This window comes from Prionailurus bengalensis, chromosome B4 (genome assembly GCF_016509475.1).
Source record: "Prionailurus bengalensis isolate Pbe53 chromosome B4, Fcat_Pben_1.1_paternal_pri, whole genome shotgun sequence".
Lineage (NCBI taxonomy): Eukaryota > Metazoa > Chordata > Mammalia > Carnivora > Felidae > Prionailurus > Prionailurus bengalensis.
In genome coordinates, this window is record NC_057358.1 from 132217958 (window position 1) to 132244582 (window position 26625).

A 26625-nucleotide genomic window follows, 5' to 3' on the forward strand; every position below is an offset into this window, starting at 1 on the left:
TTGGCTTATTTAGAGTTTAAAATCTACCTTCTTCTAAAGGACTTGTGTTAGCTTTCTAAAATCAGTAAATTCATTGGGAGGCAAATTCAGCGCACCAGCAAAGGTATTTTGGAAGATGCTAATAATCACTTATATCTATCTGAACTATATAGGAGTAATAAACATTCTTTTAGGTCTTATCCACGGTCTCGTTTCACTTTGTTTACACTGCTTTTATAATACTGATCATACTATAACTAACTGTAAAACAAGGACAATTTACAATCTTATTTGTGACATTTCCAACTGGTTCCACATACGTTGAATTGGATTGTCTTTAGGATTTCCCAGCCATCTGGGAAATCTGCATATTCTAATGCAGTAGTATGTTCTTTTCTTCAGAGCTTCAGTGATAACCACTAAAATCTTCCATTGCTACTGACTATACCCCATAGACGTTTTTGGTGGACAAGTCAAAGAAGACAAAGAATCGGAAGACTAATAAAAATGTTTTTCACTACATTACTTTTTACAGAACCCAGTTACTATGTGACTGGGTGTGTAAAAGGTGGGCTTATGCCGAAGAAAGTTCAAATCAACCTATAAAATATTTGTTAACCAATAACCATATGGAATCGATAATCATTTTAACCAATTACCAATGCATTGTGGAAGGAGGAGTTGTAAGACAATCCATATTATAGGTAAACATAAAACAAATTAAGAAGGCAAAATATAAACATATAAAAAACAAAATATCAAGAGGGAGCAGTGTACCTGTAAGAGAAACCAAAGGAATGAGGACATTCCAATGGGGCTCTTGAATGTCCTTGTTCCCCCCAACCCCAGCTGTTCCTCCCTACTCCCTCTTGCATATGACTTAGCTCCAGACCGGTCCCCTCCACCATTCTTGATAAAATCCAAATTGCCCAAACAGTGGCTGCTCATCTGCAAGAACAATTCCTCCCTCTTTAAGAACCATTCTTAATCAACTATTTCTGAAACTAGCTGAACTCCAGCTGCGCTCCTCTTGCTACAGCCCTACACAGCATTCCACCCTCCTTCCCCAAGTTTGGAGTCTCCTTCAGAGTCTTCTCATGCCTGCTATTTCCAAATAAAGTCTTCTGCACACGGTTCTGTTTTTTTTTTCCCTTCTACTAGCGTATTTTAGATAGTAGATTCTATAACAGCTTAGGAAGGACCAGGTTTTTTAAGTTGAGTAGTTAGAGAAGATTAGAAAAGGCAGGCCTTCAAAGGACAGCTTTAAAGGATTTGTATGATTCAGAAAGACTGTGAGGTAGGGGTAGATGGATCACATACTGAAGGAGGAGGATAGAAATATAGGCTGCAGGGGCTCCTGGGTGGCTCAGTCAGTTACAGGTCCAACTTTCCGCTCAGGTCATGGTCTCATGGTTTGTGATTTTGAGCCCCACATCGAGCTCTGTGCGGACAGCTCAGAGCCTGGAGCCTGCTTCTGATTCTGTGTCTCCCCTCTCTCTGCCCCTCCCTCGCTTGCACGCTGTCTCTCTTAATTAATTAATTAAAGAAACATAGCCCACAAATTTCTCTGGGACTGGCCAAATTAACACTTAAGAGTGAGAACAAAATAAAGGCATTTTCAGACAAGCTAGGGCTCAAAGTTTACCACCTGCATTACTTTTCTGAAAGAATGACTTGAGCAGGTACTTCAATAAAACAAAAATACAGGAAGGAAGATTTGGGATGCAAGCAACTATAATGAACAGAGAAATGAGTACCTTTATAGTTAAATCTAACTAACTGCTGATATACAATGTTTCCATGTTTTAGAGACAATAACATTGGACTAGAACAGACTGCATCCATTTGTTTCTAACAATGGTAATAGTAATGAGATCTGAGAGCTAGGCTGGGGCTTCATTGTGAATGGCCTTACAAACTTGTGCAAGACTTTTCCATTGTTAAAAGTAATTTTCGGGGCACCCTGGGTGGGCTCAGTTGCTTAAGCGTCATCTCGTGGTTTTGGCTCAGGTCATGATCTCACGGTTCATGAGTTTGTGCCCCACATTGGGCTCTCTGCTGTCAGCACAGAGCCCTCTTTAGTTCCTCTGTCTCCCTCTCTCTCTGCCCCTCCCCTGATCTCTCTCTCTCTCTCAAAAATAAATAAAAGCATTTAAGAAAAAGAAAAAGAAAAAGTAAAGAAAAAGAAAAAGAAAAAGAAAAAGAAAAAGAAAAAGAAAAAGAAAAAGAAAAACAATTTCCTGGGGTACCTTGATGGCTCAATTGGTTAAGCAACCAACTCTTGTTTTGGAGTCAGGTCATGATCTCATGGTTTGTGGGATCAAGCCCCAAGTCGGGCTCTGCACTGAAAGTGAGGAGCCTGCTTGGGATTCTCTCTCTCCCTCTCTCTCTGTCCCTACCTACCAGCAATCACTTTCTCCCTTTCTCAAAATAAATAAACATTTAAAACAACAACAACAATTTCCTCTGGGGTGACTCGGTTGAGCGTCCGACTTTTAATTTTGGCTCAGGTCATGATGTCACGGTCATGAGATCAAGTCCCTTGTCAGGGCTGGGTGTCAAGCCTGCTTGAGATTCTGTCTCTCTCCTCTGCCCCCTTCCACCCCCCCCACCCCCTATGCGTGTAAAACAAAAAACCAAAAAATTTCCTCTGAACCTGATAACCTCCTCAAACTACTGTATTTCATCTTCTATTTGTTGGTTAATAACACTGCCTCCATTCCTTACTGTTTATTCACAACAAGCTTCCATCATCTTACTTTACTGCAAATGCTCTCTTGGATTCCTAATGTCAAACCTCAGTGATCTTTCTCAGCTTCCACCTTCTCGCTCTTTCTTTGTGGAACAGTACTGACAACGCTTTTCTCCTTGAAATTTTTCTCTGGCTAAGCCTCTACAGCTGGATTTTCTCCTACTTCCTCTGTCTGTATGGCATCTTCTTTTTAGTCCCTCTTCCTCAGCTGAGGCACACCCCAAAGTTATGTTCTACCTCTTCTCGGGTAGAATTCAACATTTCCATGGATGTCTTCCTGTTCCTCACATTTAACACAGTAAAATGAAACACACCATTTGTCTGAAACATGATCTTCTCAATTCTACTTTCGGCATGATTATCCTCCCAGCATCTAGACAAAAAACCTGACAGTAGTGTTTCAAACCTCTCCTTCTTCTGTCTACCAAACAGAGTCATCAAATCCTATCAATTTTCCTCCCTAATATTTTTGTCCCCCACTTTTTAAAAGAATCTTATTTTTAAGTAATCTCTGCCCCCAACATGGAGCTCAAACCTACAACCTCAAGATCAAGAGTGGCACGCTCTACCTATTGAGCCAGTCACGCACCCTTGTCCTTTTCTTTTTATTCCTACTGTTTCCAGCCTAGATCAAGCTCTCATTACTTGCCTGCAATATCGCAAAAGTATCCAATTCACACCCCTCACCTGGTTTTAAAGCCCTTCATATCTAAAACCCAAATCACCTTTCCAGCCTTAATTCTGAAACACATTTCAATTAAATTACAATTCTTTCTGTCACCCAACCAGGTTCTGCCCTTTTCTCTTCTGTGCTTTTCTGTTCTCTTCTTACCTTTCCCTTTATTTTGAACCATGACTTTGAGAGAGTCAACAATCTTCTTCCTAACCATTAGGTACAATATTTGGAGAAATACGAGGATAAAAAACGAATAAAATATAATTTTCTCCCATGTATTCATTTTGTGAATTTTACACCAAACTCATCTGGAGAACTGAAACCTTTTGAAATAAAAAGTGACTTGAAAACTCTACCAACTGTTTTCCCTGTGGCTTTTCTCATTATTGCTGGTTTAGGAGATGATTGTACAAATGACATATTTCAAACAGACTTTCTTTTATAGTAACATTACTACATCATACTAATTATGCTAGCAACTTGTTTAAATAAAAAGGTTACAAAGTGTTTTCTGTATCAATGAAGATAATCTTTCCTCCTGAGTAGCCACCTGCTCCTGGAAGTTGAGCTGTCACTAGGAAGCAATTAAAAAATTAAATAATATTAATAGGATTGAATAACCTTTGTACAAGTGAATATATAAATTAACATAGGATTTGCATTGGTTGCAACTCTGTAGTCAATCTGGCAAAGAATCATGATCCTTTAGTTTCTAAAAGCGTGTTATATTCTTGTATTACTAACCAACGGTAAAATCATAAATATTCCACCAGCATGGTAGCAATTCAACAAAGAATATCAGTATCTCTCACAATGGGAGATATTCATGAAAGTTAGTTCTCTTCTAGAGAAGAGAATTTAAATATTACTTTCTTCCTATAAGAAACAATCACAAATATAATTTATGCTAAATAACTTATTTAAGTAAGCTTTCAATTAATGCATGTCAAATTTTAAAATGCATTGTCTCTCTAGGTAGTAGTAGCTGACACTAAGGAATTTCTTTATATTAGGTTCAAGTGTTATTTCATTTATTTTTCAAAACAACCCTAAACTTGGCATTATCATTACTCCTATTTTACTGATGGGAAAATAAGACAGGTGAAGCCACTTGCCCAAGGTCACACAGTTAGCAGTGGTAGAGCCAAGACTGGAGCCAGGTATTTTGATTCCAGAATCCCATTCTTAACTGCTTAGCCATGCTTCTTCTACTCAGGTCAAAGAAATGCAGAGTAATGTCTTTGTACAGAAGGAGATAGTTTGTTTATTTGTTTTAGTAACATTTATTTTTAAGTCTTAGCTAAGGCCAACCTTATGCCATGGAAAGTTAGAGATTCTAGGTCTCAGCTGATTTTGTGACATTTTTGTCAATAGCATACAGAAAAGATGAAATGGGAAAAATGGAGACAGTGAGCGCCTCTCTCCACCATCAACCCTCATATACCTATTCACTTCCTCCCTGGTTCCATTCAGGTGTTCAGAATGCAGCACATATCCCATTACCTCAAGCATCACGCATTCAAAGACTGGCTCTGATATTTGTGTAACGATGGGCAGTTTACTTAAGCTTCTTGAGCTTTAGTTTCCTTGCAAATTTGTTCAGGTTACATGAGATCATATAAAGTACCAGGCACAAAATAAAATTAGTATGTGATAGCTACAATAATTATTGTTATTGTTGTTATACATCCTTACCACAGAGGGTATGAGAGAGCTGGGTTTTTCCAGTACGAAATTCTGTAAAATACAGAAAAAAACAAAAACCACATAGTTCATTTTTAGATGTTTTCATAAAGAATAAAATACAGCCTCTGAGTATGATTTTCTTTCCAATTATCAAAACTTACATATAAAGTACTGGTATGTCATGGGTGCATTCTACAATATGAATACCAGTAGTAAAAATAACTTTAAAAAACATTTATCTATTTTGAGCGGCGTAAAGAGAGAGAAGGAGAGAACCCCAAGCAGGCCCCATGCTCAGCACACAGAGCCTGACACAGGGCTGGATCTCACAACAGTGAGATCATGACCTGAGCATCAAGTGTTGGATGCTTAACCAACTGAGCCACCCAGGCACCCCAGTAAAAACAACATTTTAAAGGTATTTGTTCACAGAACTGCCCTTTAGGAAAAAAAAATTATTTAAACCAAGTTTTCCTTAGGATTGATTAATCATTGTGAGATAATAGAAAAAGAAAAAAAATGTATGTATATTTTGGTCTCTGCCCTCTAGTTCTTAGCACAGAGTTCCTAAAACCCTTGTAATTTCCTAAGTGATAAGAGCACTACAAGCATCTTTTGTTTCAATGAGGCCACTCTGGGTGGACTCCTGATGGCTTCTGATGGATGGATGGGGGCTGGTCACCAGAAAGACCAAGCCATGATTAGAAGGTTGGAATTTTCAGCACTCTTCTCCTTCTCTAGAGAGAAGAGAGGGGAGAAGGGCTGGAAGTGGAGTTAATAATTGATCAGGCCTGTGTGAGGAAGCCTCCTAAAAGTCCCAACAGGATGGGGTTCACAGAGCTACCGGGTTGGTGAGCACATGCAGGTGTTGGAAGAGGGGCACGCCTGGAGAGGACATGGAAACTCCACACCTCTTCCCTCATACCTTTTCCTACTCATCTCTTCCCTCTTGATGTTCATCCATATCCTTTAGCATATCTTTAATAAACTAGTAAATGTAAGTAAGTGTTTTCCCGAGTTCTGTGAGCTGCTCTAACAAATTAATCAACCCCGGGGGCGGGGAGGGGGCGGATGTTGGAATCTTGGATCTACAGCTGGTTGGTCAGAAGCAGGTAATAACCTGGGCTTGTGAATGGCATCTGAAGGCAGGGGACAGGTGGGGAGGGGATTCTTATGGGACTGAGCCCTTAGTAAACATATGGAATCTGATGCTATCTCTGGGTAGATAGTGTCAGAATTGAGTTGAATTCTTAGATACCCTGCAAGTATCCAAGAATTGCTTACTGTTGTGGGGGAAAACATCCATATATTTGGTGACCAGAAGTGTCAGAAGTCAAGTGTATTGTGTGAGCAGTAAAGGAGACTCACAGGAAAAAATACACAGTAGGAAAGAACTGAGTTTTCACTACATAGGGAAAAAAATACTGAGTTTTTTAATTTTAGTCATATAAATGAAAGTTTAAGACCCTACTACTAAGGAAGGAGAGCCTCGGGTCCTCCCACTGCACTGAGATCCTCTTAGGGAAAGCTGAAGTAGTCTCAGATTGGTGGCATGCCCTACCTCCCAACAAAAGCAAATCCTTTCTAGAGAAAAACTTCCCCATGCACCAGTTTAGGTCCAGTGAACTCCCATAGATCAAAATCAGGCAATAAGGTCACAAATATCAGTAAATACACAAGGGAGTGAGCCAGTAAGACTGACAGTCAACAGAAATAACAAAAACCAGATTTATTTCTCTACATCGACGGAAACATCAACAACAACAAAAAAACCGACTTTGTTCCCCTAAGGACTGCAGATACTGGAATTGCCAGACATAGTATATAAAATAGCTATGCATGAATTGTTTTGAAGAAAAATAGAAGATATGATCAGGGAAGAGAAAATCTACTCTCTACGTTCATGGAACATGCGTATCCTAGAAATAAAATTGATCCCAGTATTCAACTACCTTTTGAAGAAATGATAGAAAAAATTTCTACTCTTTTAGGGAAGTCAGAGAAAAAGAGGACAAATGCCAACCAGACCTATCTGTTAACGTTGGAATTTGTTTCAACTGCTGCCCAGAATGATCCTGTAGTATAACCGAGACTTCACCATAAGTTTCAAAATAGATACAATTTACTAATTGTTATTTGTTTAATTATATATGTATGCATGTGTGTGTACTTCTTTTCATATAACAAAATACGAAGGTTTTACCGACCTCCAAAAGCTTCTGTGATTGCCATGCTTTCAATTCCACCTCCTAGCAACTTACTGGAAATAGAAAGTAAGCATTAGTAAAAGGAACAGAAATAGAAATATCAAGAAAGGAGAAAGCATATCATACGTCTCCTATCTATCTATCTATCTATCTATCTATCTATCATCTAACATGAATGGGAATTCTTGGCAGAATGGATGACACTCTTCCTGTCTAGACCACAGGTTCTGCTGCATGTGGGCAGGGTGGATCAACAAAACAACATATAAGCCCTGCTGTTCTTGTTCTTGCTTCTGGATACCAATAGGAAATGGGCTTTAAGTCTCATTCTTTTTTTTTTTTTTTAATGTTTATTTTATTTTTGAGAGAGTGAGAGAGAGAGAGAGAGCACGCACACAAGCAGGGGAGGGGCAGAGAGAGAGAGGGAGACAGGATCCAGGAGGGCTCTTTGCTGACAGCAGAGTCCAGATCAAGAGCTTGAACTCAGGAACCATGCAATCATGACCTGAGCCCAAGTCAGACTAAGCCCCCCAGGGGCCCCTTAAGTCTCATTCTTTACAACTGAATTGAAGCTTGAATAAACGGTCTTAGTTATTAACTGGGTTGTTCATATTGTGCTTGGGACTATTCAGTGTTTAAATATAAGGAGAAACGTATGTAAAATAGATATTAGGAGAATTCACTGACTGTCACCATGATTGGTTTATTTCACACAAACCACTCTATGAAGAACATGTCAGGATGGGGCGCCCGGGTGGCGCAGTCGGTTAAGCGTCTGACTTCAGCCAGGTCACGATCTCGCGGTCCATGAGTTTGAGCCCCGCGTCAGGCTCTGGGCTGATGGCTCAGAGCCTGGAGCCTCTTTCCGATTCTGTGTCTCCCTCTCTCTCTGCCCCTCCCCCGTTCATGCTCTGTCTCTCTCTGTCCCAAAAATAAATAAAAATGTTGAAAAAAAATTAAAAAAAAAAAAAACATGTCAGGATAGGAAATATTCAAAGGTGTTATAGGTAATGCTAGCAGTTAGGAGAATAATGGTCAGATTTTGGCAGCATACATTTATTTGGGAACCCAATGTTTCAGTGTATTTAATATTCTTTAAAAAAAATTTTTTTTAACGTTTATTTATTTTTGAGAGAGAGACAGAGCATGAGCAGGGGAAGGAACAGAGAGAGAGACACACACAGAATCTGAAGCAGGCTCCAGGCTCTGAGGTGTCAGCACTGAGCCTGACATGGGGCTCAAACCCACGAACCATGAGATCATGACCTGAGCCGAATACTTAACTCACTGAGCCACCCAGAAGCCCCTACTTAATATTCTTGATGTGAAAAGACCTAAGGTTAAGTCATTATGTCATTCATTCATTAAATGCAACAAATATTGTGTTTACTAAGACCCAGAAGGAGCGCTTTAAAAAGCTTTGTCGTTTTAGGGTGCCTTGGTGGCTCAGTTGGTTGAGCGTCTGACTTCAGCTCTGGTCACGATATCATGGTTTGTGAGTTTGAGCCCTCAGCCGGGCTCTGTGCTGACAGTTCAGAGCCTGGAGCCTGCTTCAGATTCTGTGTTTCCCTTTCTCTCTGCCCCTCCCCAGCTTGTGCTCCATCTGTCTGTCTCTCTCTCTCAAAAATAAACATTTTAAAAAATTTTTAAAAACTTCGCTGTTTATACTAGCATGAATTTTGAGACATGATCACAGATTAGACAAAGCATTAATAGATATGGATAATCCAATAGATTTTATATTTACATAGTTTAAGAGGGCAATTTAAGTGTAAACTGAGGCAATGTCAGAAGTTACCCATAAATTTAATGAGGACTATGTACTTTAATGAAAAAAAGAAAAATCTAGGTACCACCTGTATAGCTTGAATCTAAAGGCCATGGGTTGAAAGACCATCCCATTTGGAGGGCTTGCACTTGAAGATATATAAATCTATAAACTATTAAATTGAGGTTTACTTGTCCCTCCTCACCTTGAGAAAAATTCTAAAAGGCTGTGGCTTTAGAAAATCTAGGACAAAATTTCTGGTTGATATGCAATCTTAATCAGGGGAAAAAGTAACCCCAAGGTTTACCTGACAGGGTACCCCAAATTACTTCGGATAGCATAACTGTTCACTGTGAAACTCAAGAAAATTTAGAATTAAGTATAGGAATAGTGTTTTTAAAGCTAGATATTTAAAAATAGAGCCACAACTCACACCCACAGATGACCATTTTCATATTAAATTTGGGAATAATCTACATATTTAGTATTTGAGAACTTTCATTTTTATTATTATTATTATTATTATTATTATTATTATTTTAAGTAGGCTTCATGTCCAGCATGGAGCCCAGTGCAGGGCTTGAACTCAGGACCCTGAGATCAAGACCTGAGCAGAGATCAAGAGTTGGAAGCTTAACTAACTGAGCCACCCAGGTGCCCCTGTTTGAGAACTTTTAAAGTTTAAGAGAATTTGACTTTTTTATTAGAACAGATTAGCCTCTAATTGATTAAGTGAGTTGATAACTAAATTTATGCAAAGTATCTGAACATTTAAAAGTGCTGAAGATTCATTATACTTATAAGTTTAATTTATTAGATTTAGAAAGACATTCAGGTAATTGGAAAATTTTAATAATTATACCAATAAGGTCCTTAAAGGAAATATATTAAAATCACAAATATAACCTAAAATGTTTAAGGAAATTTAGTTAACCATGTTATGAAAGCCCCCTTGGGGTACCTGGGTGGCTCAGTCTGTTGAGCGTCCGACTTCAGCTCAGGTCATGATCTCACACTCCGTGAGTTTGAGCCCCGCATCGGGCTCTGTGCTGACAGCTCAGAGCCTGGAGCCCGCTTCAGATTCTGTGTCTCCCCCTCTCTCTGCCCCTCCCCTGCTCATGCTCTGTCTCTCTCTGTCTCAAAAATAAATAAAAAACATTAAAAAAATTAAAAAAAAAAAGAAGCCCCCTTACAATTTGCTGGATCTATAAGTGGACTTGCAGCTTAAGGAAAAATGCACAACATGTTAATAAGTCAAATATTAATTTTTAAAAACCTAGTTCCTGAGTAATCTTTTCTGTGCCTAAAACTCAATACTGAGGACACCGGAAAACTCACTATGACAGTAATAGTTTCTTTAGCCCAACGTTGCTTAAATCAGGATGTGGTAGAGCAACTGGAGAATATCAAGTTATTATTTGAGTCAAGTTGTTTTGGTGACCGACCTGATTTTGACCAATTAACTTTGGGGTAGGAATTCCCAAAGACTCTTCCTTAGCTGTTACTTGAAAAAAAAGATTCTGTGATTTTTTTTTAAATTTTTTTTTTTCAACGTTTATTTATTTTTGGGACAGAGAGAGACAGAGCATGAACGGAGGAGGGGCAGAGAGAGAGGGAGACACAGAATCGGAAACAGGCTCCAGGCTCTGAGCCATCAGCCCAGAGCCCGACGCGGGGCTCAAACCCACGAACCGTGAGATCGTGACCTGGCTGAAGTCGGACGCTAAACCGACTGCGCCACCCAGGCGCCCCTGTGATTTTTTAAATTTAGGGCAATGTTAAGTTAAAGAGGTGTTTTGTTTCACAGTAGGATTTCATACCCTTTAATAGGCTAGTGTGCACTGTGAATCTCCAAAAGAGTAATATATAGTATACTACCCTTCACCAACTTATTTCATTCACTATTTGTTTATTCATTCAGTCATTTAATAAATATTCACTGAGAACCTAGTTCATGCTAGAGATGGTTTATTCACTTGGGGTAAAGCAGTGAACAAAAGACAGAAATTCTCTACTTTGTGGAGCTTACATTCTAGTGGGAGAACAGACAATAAATAGCAATAAATACTTAAGTAAAATATGTAGTATGTCAGATATTATTAAATGGTATGGATAAAAATTAGATCCAGAAAGGAGATAAGAAGTACAGAAGATGAAGGCAGGGGGTTTAAATATTTAAATAAAGTGATGAGAGACCTCACTGAGAAGTGGACATTTTATCAAAGACCTGAAAGCAATGACAGCAAGCCATGTAGATACAGGAGGAAAAAGTGTTCCAGGCAAAGGAAATGGTAAGTATACAGGCCCTGAGGCAGGAGAGTATCTGGCATGTTCTAGGAATAGCAGAGAAGTCAGTACAGTTCGTGCATAGCGAACTAAAAAAAGATTAAAAGATGAGATTAGATTAGAAGTTAGAGAGGATTTTGGCTTTTGCGGGCGTCACTGGAGTAGTTTTGGGCAGAGAAGTGTTATGATCTGACCTAACTTTTAAAGGGATCATTCTGGCTCCTGTGTGAAGAACAAACAGCAAGGTCTGAAAGAGAGAAGTTAGAAGTTATTATAACACTCAAGAGGAGATATTAACAGGTAGTTTGAACCAGTACAGTAACAGTGGAGGAGGTGGTGAGAATTTTTATTTCCTCTTTTTTCCTGCACACACACACACACACACACACACACACACACACACAAATATATAAACATTATTATGGAAAGTCTCAAACATAAAGTAGACAAAAACAGTATAATAATGAGCCATCACGTACCTATCACTTAGCTTCAACTATTATCAACTATGAACTCATGTCAATCTTTTTTCATATAAACCTTCAACCACTTCCCTCTCTTCTCATATTATTTTAAGTAGATACTAGGCAACATACCATTTCATCCTAAATATCTCAGTAGGTATCTCTAAAAGATGAATACTCTTATTCTTAACATAATCAATCACAGTACCATTATTACCTAAAAGAGTAGTAATTCCTTAATATCAACTATTTAGTAAGTGTTCAATTTTCCGTCTCATATATATCTTATTTTTTATAGTGTGCTTGAATCAGGAACCAAATAAAATCCACATATTGGGATTAGGTAAAAGGTGTTCTAAATCTCTTTTAATCTCTGGGTCTTCTTCCTGACTGTTTTGATTCCTTGTGATTTACTTGTTGAAGAAACTGGGTGGTTTGTTGTTGAAGGTAGAGCATCAGGATCTGTTAATGAGGAAGAGTTAGGGCGTGAAAGGAAAAAAACACAGCACCAAGGATGACACCAAGATTTTAGTTCTGAGGATCAGAAAAGAGGCAGATCTGAGATGAGGGAGGCTTTCAGAGGTACAGATCTGGGGCAGATATCAGAAGTTTGGATTTGGATCTGTGAAGTCTGAGTTGCCTAGTAGACATCCAATTAGTTGGATGCAATATTTGACTATGAAATCCTTTCTTCTTGGAGTATCTTGTGAGGCCAGGGTTTTGAGGAATATTTTGTGGAAATACTGCTTTTGTTCAAATCTTAGCCACTCATCTAATTTATGAATTAGTAATTCTGCCTAGTAAGGTAGGGAAAATAAAAAAACACATGCTAGCCAACTTGCATTAGGAAAATGATGACTACGTCTCAGGAATCATGAGATAGTTAAGTAAAAGGGGAAGGTAAAACCGCTGATGCTAAAGAACAAAAACAACCCTGAATTATTTCTTCTAAAATATTCAGTCTAACAACTGATTTTTAAATAAAACCCAAAGTGAAATGGAATTGCCTTTATCAACAAAAAGAAAAGGAAATGAAAAGTTAAACTGATTTTCAAAATGGTTTTTAAATACAGGCTGATTCAGAAACTACTCGTAATTTGGATCTGAATTTCTTGTAAGGAATTTAATCCTGCTTCTACAAATCGTTTGGAATTTGTTTGCTTCAGTAGCCTTTCAGGAGGAAAAAAAAAAACTACTTCAAAAGAAAAAGCTATTTTGAACAAACTCAAGAAAAGAAATACTATATTCCGAAGATTGTGTCTAGTAGTTGTAAAAAATATGAGATACACACTCAAATTCCTGGCTCCCAGTGGTAATATGGAAAACCATCTTTCTCTTCTCACTATACTCAAAGGCAGTCAAGAATCCTGGTTCCTACAGAAAGACAAAAGGAAAGGTTCAAAAGGGTATACGTTGCCCAAAACTATTCACGTGATTATCAGAGTCATCGTTTGATACAAGCTACAGTTCATTTGTCTTTGAAGGCAGCACAAGAGCATAGTTAAGAAAACAGGCTCTGGGGTCACCTGGGTGGCTCAGTCAGTTGAGCATCTGACTCTTGATTTCAACTCAGGTCATGATTCCAGGGTTGTTGGATCAAGCCCCAAGTGGGCTCCTCACTGAGGGTGGAGCCTGCTTGAGATTCTCTCTTTCTCTCTCTCTCTCTCTCTCTCTCTCTCTCTCTCTCTCCCCCTCTGCCCCCTCTCCCCCACTTGTACTCTCTCTCTAAAATTAAAAATTAAAAAAAAGAAAACAGACTCTGGAGCTATCCTATCTAGGTTCAAAATATGTCTTGGGAGCCTGGGTGGCTCGTCAGTTGGGCATCCTACTCTTGATTTCGGCTCAGGTATGATCTCACGGTTGTGAGATCAAGCCCTGCATCAGGCACTGAGCTCGGAGCTAGTTTGGGATTCTCTCTCTCCCTCTCTCTCTGCCCCTCCCCTGATCACCCACTCTCTTTCTTTCTCTCTCTCTCTCAAAATAAGTAAAAATTTAAGAAAAATGAAATGTCTCTAACACTAGTTATATGATTTGGAGTAAACTACTTAATCTGGCTATACTTTAACTTCCTCTTTTGGATCAAATGGGGATAAGGAAACTGTCTCTCTAATAGGGTAGCTGTAAAGTTTAAATGAAGTATATTTATGTCATAAAGGAGAATGGTATTTTACTAAATGATTCCATTGATTTCATTGAATGGCATCATGCCCCCCCCCCCCCCCCCCCGCCCCAGCTTGGCAAGTTTCAAGGAGCACAGAAATTCTAGTTTTCACTATTTAGGAGACATTATCTTTCACATGGTAGGAATACTACTTATCTGCTGAATTAATGAGCTATAGCTGATGCAGTAGAAGAACTAGTGAGACTAGGCCCTGATGTGCTCTAATGACATGGTCTAATGGATTTCCCTCTGTGTTTTATACTATGACAGTGGTTCTCAAATTTTGGAGAACTTAAAGGGGGGTGGGGTGGGTAAAAAAAAGCCCAGGCCTATCCTATTTCAATGAATCCGGGCCTATGTTTTCTTTATGAAGCCACTCCAGGTTATTCCGATACACACCAATATTTGGAACCACTGTACTATGAAATTAACTTCCTTTTCTCTCTCCTTGTACCTCTCAAATCTCTAAGAATAAACAGCTTTAGTTAAGAAAGGATGCAGACTCTAGGTACAGTAGTGATGCTTAAGAAGGAGAGGGGTTCTTTTCTTTGATAAGGGATTTAGTTTGCAAAGAAAAAAAAGACTAATGCCTAGGGGCTATCAAGTGGCAGTTTCCCAAACTCTGGGTACTGCTTCAGGGCAGTTGTGGAATTGACCTGTGAGTATACTGCCTGAGTTTATTCAGAAGTTAGAACAACTGAGCTGGGTGCAGAGCAGTTTGGTTAAGTCCTCTCCAAGTTCAGGACCACACTGCCACCATCATCACTCTCATACCCCCACTGCCCCTGGGGAAAGAAACCAAATGGCTGTCAGTGAAGAGAGCTTCTAGGACTTGCTGGGAATGAGACCCTCATATACACATGTAGACATGGAGAGCCTTGTTCTTTTGCAAAGAGACTTGGTGACTATCTTTCTACACATTCCTGTTTCCAGAGTTAGTGTCTCTGTCAGTCCCCAAAAGTTCTACACAAAAGGTTGTGTCAAAGGTGTATGTTTTTGCTTGGAACCTCTTAGCTGCATGGGCCTTTCGTGGTCTCTGAACCAGCTACAAGGTACAAGTTCAGCTTAGCTTTAGCTCATCTGCCTCACTGAGCATTTTTTTTTTCTTGGTCATATTTATCTCAACTGTACACAGGTAAACCCACACTGCTAATCTTTTTCTAACCCAACGCTCTCTTACCAACTGGCTTATACCAGGAGAGTGCAATTTCTTTTGTGCTGAGTGTTTTGAAACAACCAAAGACATATTACTTGAGGAGACAAAGCAAAACCAAAGAGGACTTAAAACAGAGAAACAGAAAGGGAGAAAAAATACAAAAAGAGAGCAAAAAAAGAAAGTTGTGGTAAAAATAACTGCCGTTATAGTATTGAAGTCTCTTAACCCCTGTCTCAATCTGTCAGAAATTAATTGCTGTTACTTTGAAACTGAAGTGATAAAAAGTTAACATGAGGAGTATAACAGATTGTGATTTACAGAAGTTTCTAGCATTGAATGAGAAAGGCTATAGAGTCTCACAGGGCCCTTCCTTTTTTTTTTTTTTTTTTTAAGTAGGCTTCACACCTGACCTGGGTCCCGGACTCATAACCCTGAGATGAAGACCTGAGCTGAGATCAAGAGTCGGCCATTTAAGCAACTGAGCCACCCAGACGCCCCTCACAGGGCCCTTCTAAGCTAAAACAACAAAGAATCGATTTTGCTTACAATAAGTTTGTTGGCCGCCTCTTTAATCTTGTCCACTTTTGCTTCTGAGAGCCCTTTGACATTGCATAGTGCCCTTCTCGTTGTCATTTGTATCCCTTTGATGGTGCAGATTCCTACCGACTTCAGTTTTTTAATGTCAGCCACATTCTGTAAATAAAAGAATGGATGCAGCAGATTGATAAAATGCCAGCTTGCAAGGCTCCCATACTATGTCATGTGCTTTTGTGTCCATCTCCTGCCACCACGATGCCAATTTTATACAAGCAGCCAGGTGGAACCCACCCACCATGTAGCCAAATGTTCTGGAAATATCTGAGTAGAACATACCCAGCACGCTGCCAAATGTTCTGGCTGTGCCCTGATTTCCCGAGAATGTTAGTGAGACCATGGCAATGTAACAAGGAATTCAAAAGAAAAGTCTGTTGGTAGAAAAGCTAGCGAATTTATCACACGTTCGCCCCCTCAGTTCAGCGCTTTCCTTCTAGAGAACTTCATTATGAATATGTTCTTTTTAAAATTAAAATTTTTTTCCCTCTACCCTTGGGGAATGCAAATAGCTACATCGCCAAAGGGCCAGGATTTTCTCTTGCTCCTATTTTCTCAATCCAGCTGAAAGAGATTAAATGTGAGGGCTTCAAAAGAAAATGTCAGAGAAGTTTTACTATCAATGAACTGCTGTTGAAATTCATCTAGTTACTCCGAGTCTGGTTTCTGTCATCATCATTTGCTCCAATCACCTGCCACAGAACTGAATTTTTTGTTGATGAAAACAGGGGTAGATAGCTCTGAACACCTCCCGTTGGGCCAGGGGTTCTCAACTGGGGTCCATTTTGCCCCCTTGGGACACTTGACGATGTCTGGAGATATTTTTGGTTGGTCACAACTAGAGGGGTGCTATTGGTATGTAGTGAGGGGTCAGGGGCCAGGGATGCTGCTGAACAGCCTATGATGCATAGGACAACCCCCACGACTAAGAACTGCCCGGTCCCAAATGTCCAATGGGGACAAAGCTAAGAAACCCTGAATTGGAGGATTTCACACAGCATCGAAAAAATACTTACAATCCCATGTTTTTGTAACAGGTCAATGTCTTGAAACAAAGATTCCTGAAGGAAATGCAACAGAAAAAAAAAAAGGAGCTTTGATTCTTCATATCCAGCTGTATCATATATTTTATAGAGTTAATTCAGCATTATGAGTCACTCCAAAATGCCTCCAATTCCACTTCTCTAAACAGATCGAGGTAGGATCCATATGCTTTTTTCAAACACGGTGCTATAGACTTAGAAGGTGCACCAACATTGAAAGGGCTGGGAAGCCCGATATTTTTGTCCTGTCCTGTCCAGATTTTTAAGACCTTAACCCAAAGGCGTGGAACAACACTTAACCTCTTTTAAAATATGTCTTCTCAGCTTTCTGCCCCGCCAGACCTTGAACTCCTTCCTCTGCTATTGGGTACCAGCATGCAAAGATTACCATTATGGCCACACCAGTTGTTAGGTTATTAAAATACTTTCGTGCTAGTTGCTAAGTAGCTAATCTTAGCATCCCTTGCCAAACAAGTTGTCACATATTTGTAATATTGCCTCTCCCTGGAACTATGCTTTCTTTCCACTCTCAGCTTCTAAAAATAATAGCTAACAGAGGAGGAACTTCATTTTTGTGGACTGACTGCACGTCTCCACGGTTCAACACTCTAGCCATACCTCTTCATCTTGGAATCCTGGTTCTTCCAGCACAACTTGATCCTCCTTCATATTGAAAGGTGAGCAAGCAGAAAAAAGAATCAGTTCTGGGAAAAAAAGAAATATTATTCAAGAAGCGGTCATAGATCAGACAGTCCAAGGGCCTTTGCCCGGAGGCCTCCTTGACTTCATTTCAAAGTCGCCAGGGACCAGAAGAGCAATTAGGGAAACATTTGGTTTGGAATGACTGGGCTGGCCCATCTTTTCGCTGGGCCCCTGACATTACGTATGTGAGGGTGGGGGACTTGGTTTCTTCTCTTTTTCCTCAAAACTGGTAACTTTTTCCTCATCTTTTGATTTCCTATAGCACAGATATCAGGACTGTCTGATAATGCCTTTTTGGTGCGTCTTGGGTTGCTAGTTAGTATTGCACATTGCGACTTAACCTTTCAGGTTTGTGCTCACAATGCTCTGGGAATGTTGACCTCATGTCGTTCTTCCTGAATCTTCCCTGGCTCCGAGAACTTAGTCTACCCTCGGTCAATACATTATCTATTTTTCTCAGGGATGATGACCGCCTTCCCGCTTCCTAATTATGAACGGGATCTCTCGCAATAGATTTCTTTCACAAGACATTAGGCACATTTTGCTTTATAGTATTTGCTAGCTTCATAATTATTTTTAAGATGTACAATTATGGTGGATACCCAATATTAGGATACCAATAAGCAGCTACATGGAGTCTCTAACGCTGTGGCGTTCGTTCCAAGATCTCAGGAATCTACAGGGCATGACTGGAGACTGAAGTGCAGCCCAAGCAATCCGTTTTCTTGGTCTACTGCATTTTCTGGCTTCACATCGGAGTCACGCGTGGGGTCCAGCAGAAGGGGAACAAACCACGAAAGGACAGAGAGGTATGACGGCTGCCACCTAATACCTCTAAACGGCAAAATAGCTGAGGTAAAGAGGAGACCACGTAAAAGGAATCTCCTGGAACACTGTCCCCGGATAGGTAAATCAGGTGTATGACCACCACAAATTCCACACTGGCTGTGCTCACGGAAGGAGGGAAAAAAAAAAAAAAAATCGTCCGTGTCTTCTCCCCCTTGATAAAACGAAAAGATGGTTCTGTCTCGAGTGGCCACTGATGGGCTGAAGAGCTGGATCTTAAAGCAGGGTTAGGGCCAAACCCCCGCGCCGCCCGCGGGCATTTTCCGCACCTCCGGTTCCCTCCCAGGGCGGGGACGGGCCGCACAAAGTCACGAGCCCGGGGCCCAGCGGCGACCGCCAAGCGCCACCAAAGAAACGGACCCTTGGTTTCCCCTCAGATTCTTCACGCGCTTACCCTTTTTTTTTTTTTTTTTTTTGCCACAAACCCCTCTCGTACCCCACAGTCTCCCCGAGGTTTTCAAGGTGGAATCCCTTCCGCGCCCCCCGCCCGGGCTTTCGAATCCTCCGGGGTTCTGACTCGGAACCCGAACGCGGAGAGCCGCAGCCCGCGCGTCGCTGACCGCGGGGTTTGGCGCCCACCGACGAAAGTCCGGGCGCGTGCCCGGAGTGGGCGGGCCCACGGTGGGGCGGGGCCGGGGTGGAGGCGGGGCGGAGTGCGAGGGGGTGTGTCCACGGTGGGCGGGTCCCCGGACGCGGCTGGGACGGAGGCGGGGGGGCAGAGAGCGAGGGGGTGGAGGGTCCGGCCCTCGGTGGGCGGGGTCCGGGGCGGGGCAGGTATGGGGGAGGAGGGGCTACCGAAGGAGCCTCTCGCGGGGGGTGGGGGCGGGGGCTCCCTAGGGTGAGGGAGGGCTTCTGAGGCGGGGAGAAATGTGCTGAGGAGAGGGGCTCCCCGGAGCTGAGGGAAGTGCTGAAGTCAGGGAGAGGCCTCCAAAGCGGGGGCACTGAGGCGGGCGCTGAGGTGAAGGCGGGCTGCTGTGAGAAAGAAGGGTTCTAAGGTGCGGGTTGTTCCGAGATGGAGAGAGGCCTCTGGGAAGGGGTCACGAGGTGGAAAACCAAGGCGGGGAGGGGGTGCTCGGCGACAGGTGCCAGGCAAAATGCTTATCTTACTGGGGACCCCCGGTGAGGAGGTCGAACCTGGGGTCTTAGCCAATGTCCCCGCATTCCTAATCTCTCTCTGTGACACTCTCTCGTCTCGAGGCCCATTCAGGACGGAGAGGAATTTTGCTGCGACTTAACTCGCAACGTGAAATAGACAACGGCGGCGGCCAAACATATTTCGGTCCAGCTTCTAAATAGACCTTTTAGGGCCGCCTCCTTGCCAGCCCAGCCGTCTCTGGCAGCGTCGCCTTCCTCCCCTGAGACGGTGACTGACTGTTGACAAGAGTCAGGAAGCATTTGAACGAGCATCTGCTGAGGTGGAGGCTACGATGCACATCTGTGCGGACAGTTCTTGGAGTTCAAGCCCCAGTACAGGGCGACGCTTTTCCTTCGGCGTCTGAATCATTTTGCAGGAATAAAGAGAAAAAAAAAAAAAAAAAAAAAAAGAAGTTTCCACAATAGCAGTTGGCATTTTATAGGACATTTCCTGCCCCCCCCCCCCCCCCCCCCCGCAGTGGATTGTTTTAAAGGACCAGCAAATGGGGCGCCTGGGTGGCTCTGTCGGTTGAGCGTCCGACTTCGGCTCAGGTCACGATCTCGCGGTTCGTGAGTTCGAGCCCCGCGTCGGGCTCTGTGCTGATGGCTCGGAGCCTGGAGCCTATTTTCAGATTCTGTGTCTCCCTCTCTCTGACCCTCCCCCATTCATGCTCTGTCTCTCTCTGTCTCAAAAATAAATAAGAACATTAAAAAAAAAAAAATTAAAGGGCCAACAAATAACTGCCTCAGCTCTTCAAAGTCTTATTTTCCACAAACAGAGCCTGTCCTTCGTGTTGAATGGGAACCGATGCCCAGTTTGGGGGTCAACTGGGTAGGGACCGTAGGCTTTCGCCCTGTGACCTCACCTGAAATAACTGTAGTAACTTCTGCACAACTTGTTAGGTGAGGACATCGAGTGTAATGGTAGAGCTGCAAAGAGCACAGCAAGATGATTTAGGGAAATAGAACATATGTAGTTTGGTGTAGTGACAGCTGGGAGAGAGAAATGTTCATAATATTTGAAGGTTGTGTGCAGTACATTTACCGAAAGAAACTGAAATGAGCGTGGTAATGACAGATCCTTGAAATGAGGATAAAAAATCATGTTTGGATAGGATACTGATGATTGTATGCAACTTAAAAAAAAATTTTTTTAAGCCCAAAACGCAGGATAGTTAAAAAGTACACTTGAAGACATTTCTACTCAAATCAGGACCAAAAAAAAAAAAAAAAAAAAAAATGTAGCCTTTCCTATCACCTAAAAATTTTGAATATGATGACAGTGGTATTTCAAATCAGTGGGGAAATGATGAATTCAGTGACTGGTGTTGGAACAGCTAGGTAGCCATCTGGAAGAAAAATAAAATTGGAACCAAACTTCACACCTTATACCAAGATAAATGCCAGATGGATCAAGAAATTAAATCTGAATATAATAATAAAAGTGCTAGAAGAAAAGGAGACTTTTTTTTTATTATCTCAGAATAAGAAGAATCTTTTTAAATATGACACAAAACCCGGAAGCCACAAAAGACTTATAAAAACGACCACATTAAAAAACAAAAACAAAAAAACTTGGGTTCCAAAATGCTACTTTCCTATTTTAGATGCAGAGTCCCGCAAGCCAGAGCTTGTGTATCAATTAGTAATTGTGACAAAAAGCTTTCCCAGTGTCTCAAATCCTTCAGTGAGTCCACAAGTTCTATACAGAATTTTAAAAATTTGTGTCATTTTTATGGGATTCTAAAAACAACAACAACAACCAGGCAGTGGGAGTACCTGAATTTGAAACCGTTACACTTTAGTGCCCCTCTGTGGACAACTGCCTTATAATCAGAAAAAGGCACATGATCCCACCGTCTGCAGTTGGGTTTCCTCAAACTGGTGCCTGCGGATGTATGTTCTGGGAGTTTCAAGAGCTCAAATATGAGAAGTGCTTTGGTAGAGAACTAAAGAATGAAAGACCATCATACGCACACAAAAAGAACTTCACTGGGCGCGTCTCCCCTTAAACATAGTTCATCCAAAAGATGTTTACTGAATCCCTACTACTTGTCAGACGCTGGGAGGTGTTGAGTACCAGGGTTTATTTTTTTATTTTTTATTTTTTTTTTGATGTTTATTTATTTTTGAGACAGAGAGAGATAGAGCATGAACGGGGAAGGGGCAGAGAGAGAGGGAGACACAGAACCTGAGGCAGGCTCCAGGCTCTGAGTTGTCAGCACAGAGCCTGACGCGGGGCTCGAACTCACGGACCGCGAGATCATGACCTGAGCCGAAGTCGGACGCTTAACCGACTGAGCCACCCAGGCGCCCCGAGTTCCAGGGTTTAAAGAACAAACGAGATACAAACCCTAATGGGGCTCTAGATTGGTAAGTTTCTAGGCAATTACAGTGAAACACACACACACACCCCAGTCATTTGGGGGCTTTCTCATTTATTTAGATTTATTTCCACATTTGAATACCTTCCAACTTCAGCACACAGCTCCCCAGAGAGGCATGCTCCTGACAGTTTATTCAACCAACATTTATTTATTTATTATTTATTTTTTTATTTTTTTAACGTTTATTTTATTTTTGAGACAGAGACAGAGCATGAACAGGGGAGGGGCAGAGAGAGAGGGAGACACAGAATCGGAAGCAGGCTCCAGGCTCCGAGCCATCAGCCCAGAGCCCGACGCGGGGCTCGAACCCACGGACCGTGAGATCGTGACCTGAGCTGAAGTCGGCCGCTTAACCGACTGAGCCACCCAGGCACCCCTCAACCAACATTTATTAAACACTGCGTGATCCCAGCTCTCTGCTGGAGAAGGAGATGAAGACCGGTCTGGGCAGGTCTCTGCCCTTTAGGGGCCCTGAGCCTAGTAGGGGGAGACAGATACCGAAACAGGTAATCACACACAGGGCAAGGTAAGGTAAGAGATCAGACATGCAGTCGGGTAACAAGGAAACCTCTCCCTGCGGGATCCTCATAGAGGTAGTGACCCGTACTTTGGGGCTGGGAGGATGGGTGAGGGTTTGCTGGCCGGGCCGGGTGGGAAAGGCAGAGGCAACTCAGAGGCTCTTTTAGGGAACTGCAAGTGGTTTTGCTGGAGTGGAAGGTGCTAGGGAGAAAGCAGCTCTCAGAAGCAAAGGAGAGAAGCTCAAGGTAACATTTGATGACAGTCCACACTCATAGCACTTACTCCTTCGTCACAAAGACACCATGAGGTAGGGACTATTATTACCCCTATTTACAAATGAGGGCACTGAGGCATCACAAGGTTCAATAACTTGCTCAAGGCTCACAGTCTGGCTCCCGTGCCCATGTTCTTAACCAATCCACTAAACCAGTATATGGCAGACCCTGTATATTCATATATGATTTTTTTTTTTCATTTATAGGAGCCTGGTTTTTTTTTTTTTTTTAACGCTTATTTATTTTTGAGACAGAGAGAGACAGAGCATGAATGGGGGAGGGTCAGAGAGAGGGAGACACAGAATCTGAAACAGGCTCCAGGCTCTGAGCTGTCAGCCCAGAGCCCGACGCGGGGCTCGAACTCACAGCCCGCGAGATCATGACCTGAGCCGAAGTTGGCCGCTTAACCGACTGAGCCACCCAGGCGCCCCTATAGGAGCCTGGTTTAAGCACACTTAGGAGTGGCAACTGAGCCAGGCTTAACATAGTACAGCTCAGCCATTTACTAGCTGTGTAGTCTTGGGGACATTAACGTCTGTGCCTTAATTTTCTCATCTGAAAACCAATAATGATAATAGTACTGAGTTGTTGTGAGAATTAAATTAATACACTTGAAGTATTTGGGCTGCTGTGTGAAGAATGGATTGAAGGGGGCAAGAGACAGAGGGCAAGAATGAGTACCTAGGAGAAGACTGTATAAGTCAAAGCCGGGGGCGACTTCATCCAAGAAAGGCCTCTTGAAAATGGGGAAAGTTGTGCCTCATGCGCAGGGCTATAGTGAGAAGGCAATAAAATAATGTGTGAAAACATGCTTAAAAGTGTTTAGTTCAGGGACACCTGGCTGGTTCAGTTGGTAGAGTGTGAGACTCTTGATCAGGGCGTTGTGAGTTGGTGCCCCACGTTGGGTGTAGAGATTACTTAAAAATAAAATCTCAGGGGCGCCTGAGTGGCTCAGTCGGGTAAGCGTCCGACTTCAGCTCAGGTCATGATCTTGTGGTCTGTGAGTTCGAGCCCTGCGTTGGGCTCTGGGCTGATGGCTCGGAGCCTGGAGCCTGCTTCGGGTTCTGTTTCTCCCTCTCTCTGCCCCTCCCCTGTTCATGCTCTGTCTCTCTCTGTCTCAAAAATAAATAAACGTTAAAAAAAAATAAATAAATAAAATCTCAAAAAATTATTTAGTTCATAGTAAATACCTTTAATTGTTTTATTATGGATAATTTTTAATATATACAAAGGTAAAATAATACATTTCCATCACCCAGATTCAACAAGTTTTAACACACGGCCAATCTTTTTTTTTTTTTTTTAATGTTTATTTATTTTTGAGAGAGAGAGAGAGAGAACAGGGGAGGGAGAGGGAGAGGGAGACACAGAATCCAAATCAGGCTCAGCACAGAGTCCGAGGCTGGGGTTGAACCCATGAACCACAGGATCATGACCTGAGCCAAAGTCGGACACTCCACTGACTGAGCCACCCAGACGCCCATAGATTTCTTAAGTCACATGGCCAATCTTATTTCACTTATAACTCCATCCACTTACTCCCTCTCATATTATTATTTTTTGTAATATCTATTTATTTTTGAGAGAGAGAGAGAAGGAGAGGGACAGAGAAGGAAGGGGACAGAGGATCCCAAGAGGGCCCCATGCTGACACCAGAGAGCCCAGTAAGAGGCTCGAATTCATGAACTACGAGATCATGACCTGGGCGAGCGGAAGTTGGGTGTTTAGCCGACTGAGCCAACCAGGTGCCCCAATCCCTCTCATATTATCTTGAAGCAAATTTCATACATCATACAATTTCATCTGAAATATTTCAGTATGTATCCCTAAAAGATAAGGACTCTTTTCAAACAGAACCATAATACCATTAGCACACCTAAAAAATAATAACTTTTAATATCAAATATATAGGCAGCGTTCAAATATTCAATTATCTCATCAGTGCCGTGTATTGTCTGTTTCAACTGGGATAAGAAAATGTCTCAGCGTGGCAATCGACTGATGCCTTTGGACCCTTTTCTGAAAATTCTATAGTGCCTGGACGCAACTGGAGGGTATTCTGCTAAGCAAAATTAGTCAGAGAAAGACAAAAATCGTATGACTGCACTCGTATGAGGACTTTAAGAGACAAAACAAATGAACATAAGGGAAGGGAAACAAAAATAATATAAAAACAGGGAGGGGGACCAAACAGAAGAGACTCCTAAATATGGAGAACAAACTGAGGGTTCCTGGAGGGGTCGTGGGAGGGGGGAGGGGCTCCATGGGGAAGGGGCACTAAGGAATCTGCTCCTGAAATCATTGTTGCCCTAGATGCTAACTAATTTGGATGTAAATTAAAAAAAAAAAAATTAAATTAAAAAAAAAAAAAAAAGAAAAGAAAAGAAAAGAAAAGAAAAGAAAAGAAAAGAAAAGAAAAGAAAAGAAAGAAAGAAAGAAGGAAAGAAAGAAAACAAGTTCAGGAAAGGTCAAGCCCCACAGCTACTAGGTCTAAAGTCCTACATCTATTATGAAGCAGGACTCAAGGCCCTGCATTTTCTGGGGCCAAAGCTCGAACTCCTTCTTCCATCTCTTCACCTGGGATATTCTCCAAGGGGGTCACCTAGGATTACACTCAGGGTTCAAGTGAATATGCATATCTGTGGGAGACACCTTAGGTCCCAAGAACGCACTTACTTTCTTCTTGGTTTAGGCAAATAGCCATCTGCTTGATTTCTTTCCTTTCGGCATTGCCAGGCGGACCTCTCTAACAGATCAGGTCACTCCCTTGTGCCCTGAGGCCCAAGTGATAAAAGCCAAGCCCCTCAGCCCAGCCACAGGTCCTTCCCCACACTGGCCCCTGTCCCTCTGCGTCTCAGTTGGTGAGGGGAACAAAGGCAAGAGAAATGTAGCTTAAATTAAATCTCACAGCTTGTAGCCCACTGATAGACACCTGAAACATGCAAAATGTGACCTTACCCAAGCAGCTCATGGCTGTCTTACTTCCTTGATGTTTTATTAAACACTAAAAGTAGCCTTACCTTACCAGTAGCTAGCCCCTCAAGGTCACGAAAGCCTTGCTTCCAAGTTCCTTAGTAACTTTACTTTATCTTTACCCCTCCCTCCACAAACTTAAAAGTATATAATCAGCCACTCCTCACAACCCCAGGGCAGCTCTTTCTGTCCACGGGTCCTGGCATGCTTTATTAAAATCACCTTTTTGCACCAAGGATGTCTCAAGAATTCTTTCTTAGCCATTTGCTCAAGAACCCCAACATCGGTGAAGTCTTTCTCGATTTGGTTTTTTGTTTATTCCGCACAGATTTCTAGCAAAGCATTAATGTATTAGTTTATACATCCTTCCCCCTCTCCCAGATTGTGTGTCCCTTAAGGTCAAGGACTGCGTCTTTATGCATCTCTGCAGGCATGGTAGAGAACAGACACCTGGAATATTTGCTCAAGCTCTCCAAGCCCCAGTGTCCTCCCAGGAGAAATGGAGGTAACAATACTCACCCTGGGGGGAGCCACCAGGAGGGTAAACCAAGATAATGTCTAAGCAAGACTTAACAGAATTAAAAAAAAAAAAAAGTTAAAGAAAGGGTGGGGGGCACCTGGGTGACTCAGTTGGTTAAGCATCCATCCGAGTTAGGCTCAGGTCATGATCTCATGGTTTGAGTTCGAGCCCTGTGTCAGGCTCTGTGCTGACAGCTCGGAGCCTGGAGCCTGCTTCAGATTCTGTGTCTCCCCCTCTCTCTGCCCCTCCCATGCTCATGCTCTGTCTCTCTCTATCTCTCAATTAAAAAAAAAAAAAAAAGTTAAAAAAAAAAAGCAGGACTTAACAGAGTACTCGGCATGTCATTAAGTGCTCAATAAATGATTCTCCTATGATTACTATTACTGTGTTATATAATAATATTATGTATTCCATAGTATTACTGCTACTAAGTGAATGGAAGATTTAGTTGGTAAAGGCATGAATGAATGAGGTGACTTCAGTTTAAATCCTGACTTCGG

At 41.9% G+C, this 26625-nt stretch overlaps 1 protein-coding gene across 1 annotated transcript in view; it reads right to left on the reverse strand.

Moving 5' to 3' along the window:
• The window catches only part of DMC1 (DNA meiotic recombinase 1), a 42370-nt gene extending 23452 nt beyond the window's left edge, over positions 1 to 18918 (reverse strand). The window contains exons 1-8 of the mRNA XM_043562594.1: positions 18754 to 18918; positions 17388 to 17473; positions 16743 to 16787; positions 15682 to 15828; positions 13110 to 13192; positions 7301 to 7353; positions 5103 to 5144; positions 3909 to 3981 (exon numbers count right to left, since the gene is read on the reverse strand). Coding sequence (XP_043418529.1) covers positions 3909 to 3981; positions 5103 to 5144; positions 7301 to 7353; positions 13110 to 13192; positions 15682 to 15828; positions 16743 to 16787; positions 17388 to 17438 — 494 coding nt within the window. The 5' untranslated portion in view covers positions 17439 to 17473; positions 18754 to 18918. The remainder of the gene's footprint in view (positions 1 to 3908; positions 3982 to 5102; positions 5145 to 7300; positions 7354 to 13109; positions 13193 to 15681; positions 15829 to 16742; positions 16788 to 17387; positions 17474 to 18753) is intronic.
• Between the last annotated feature and the right edge of the window lie 7707 nt (positions 18919 to 26625).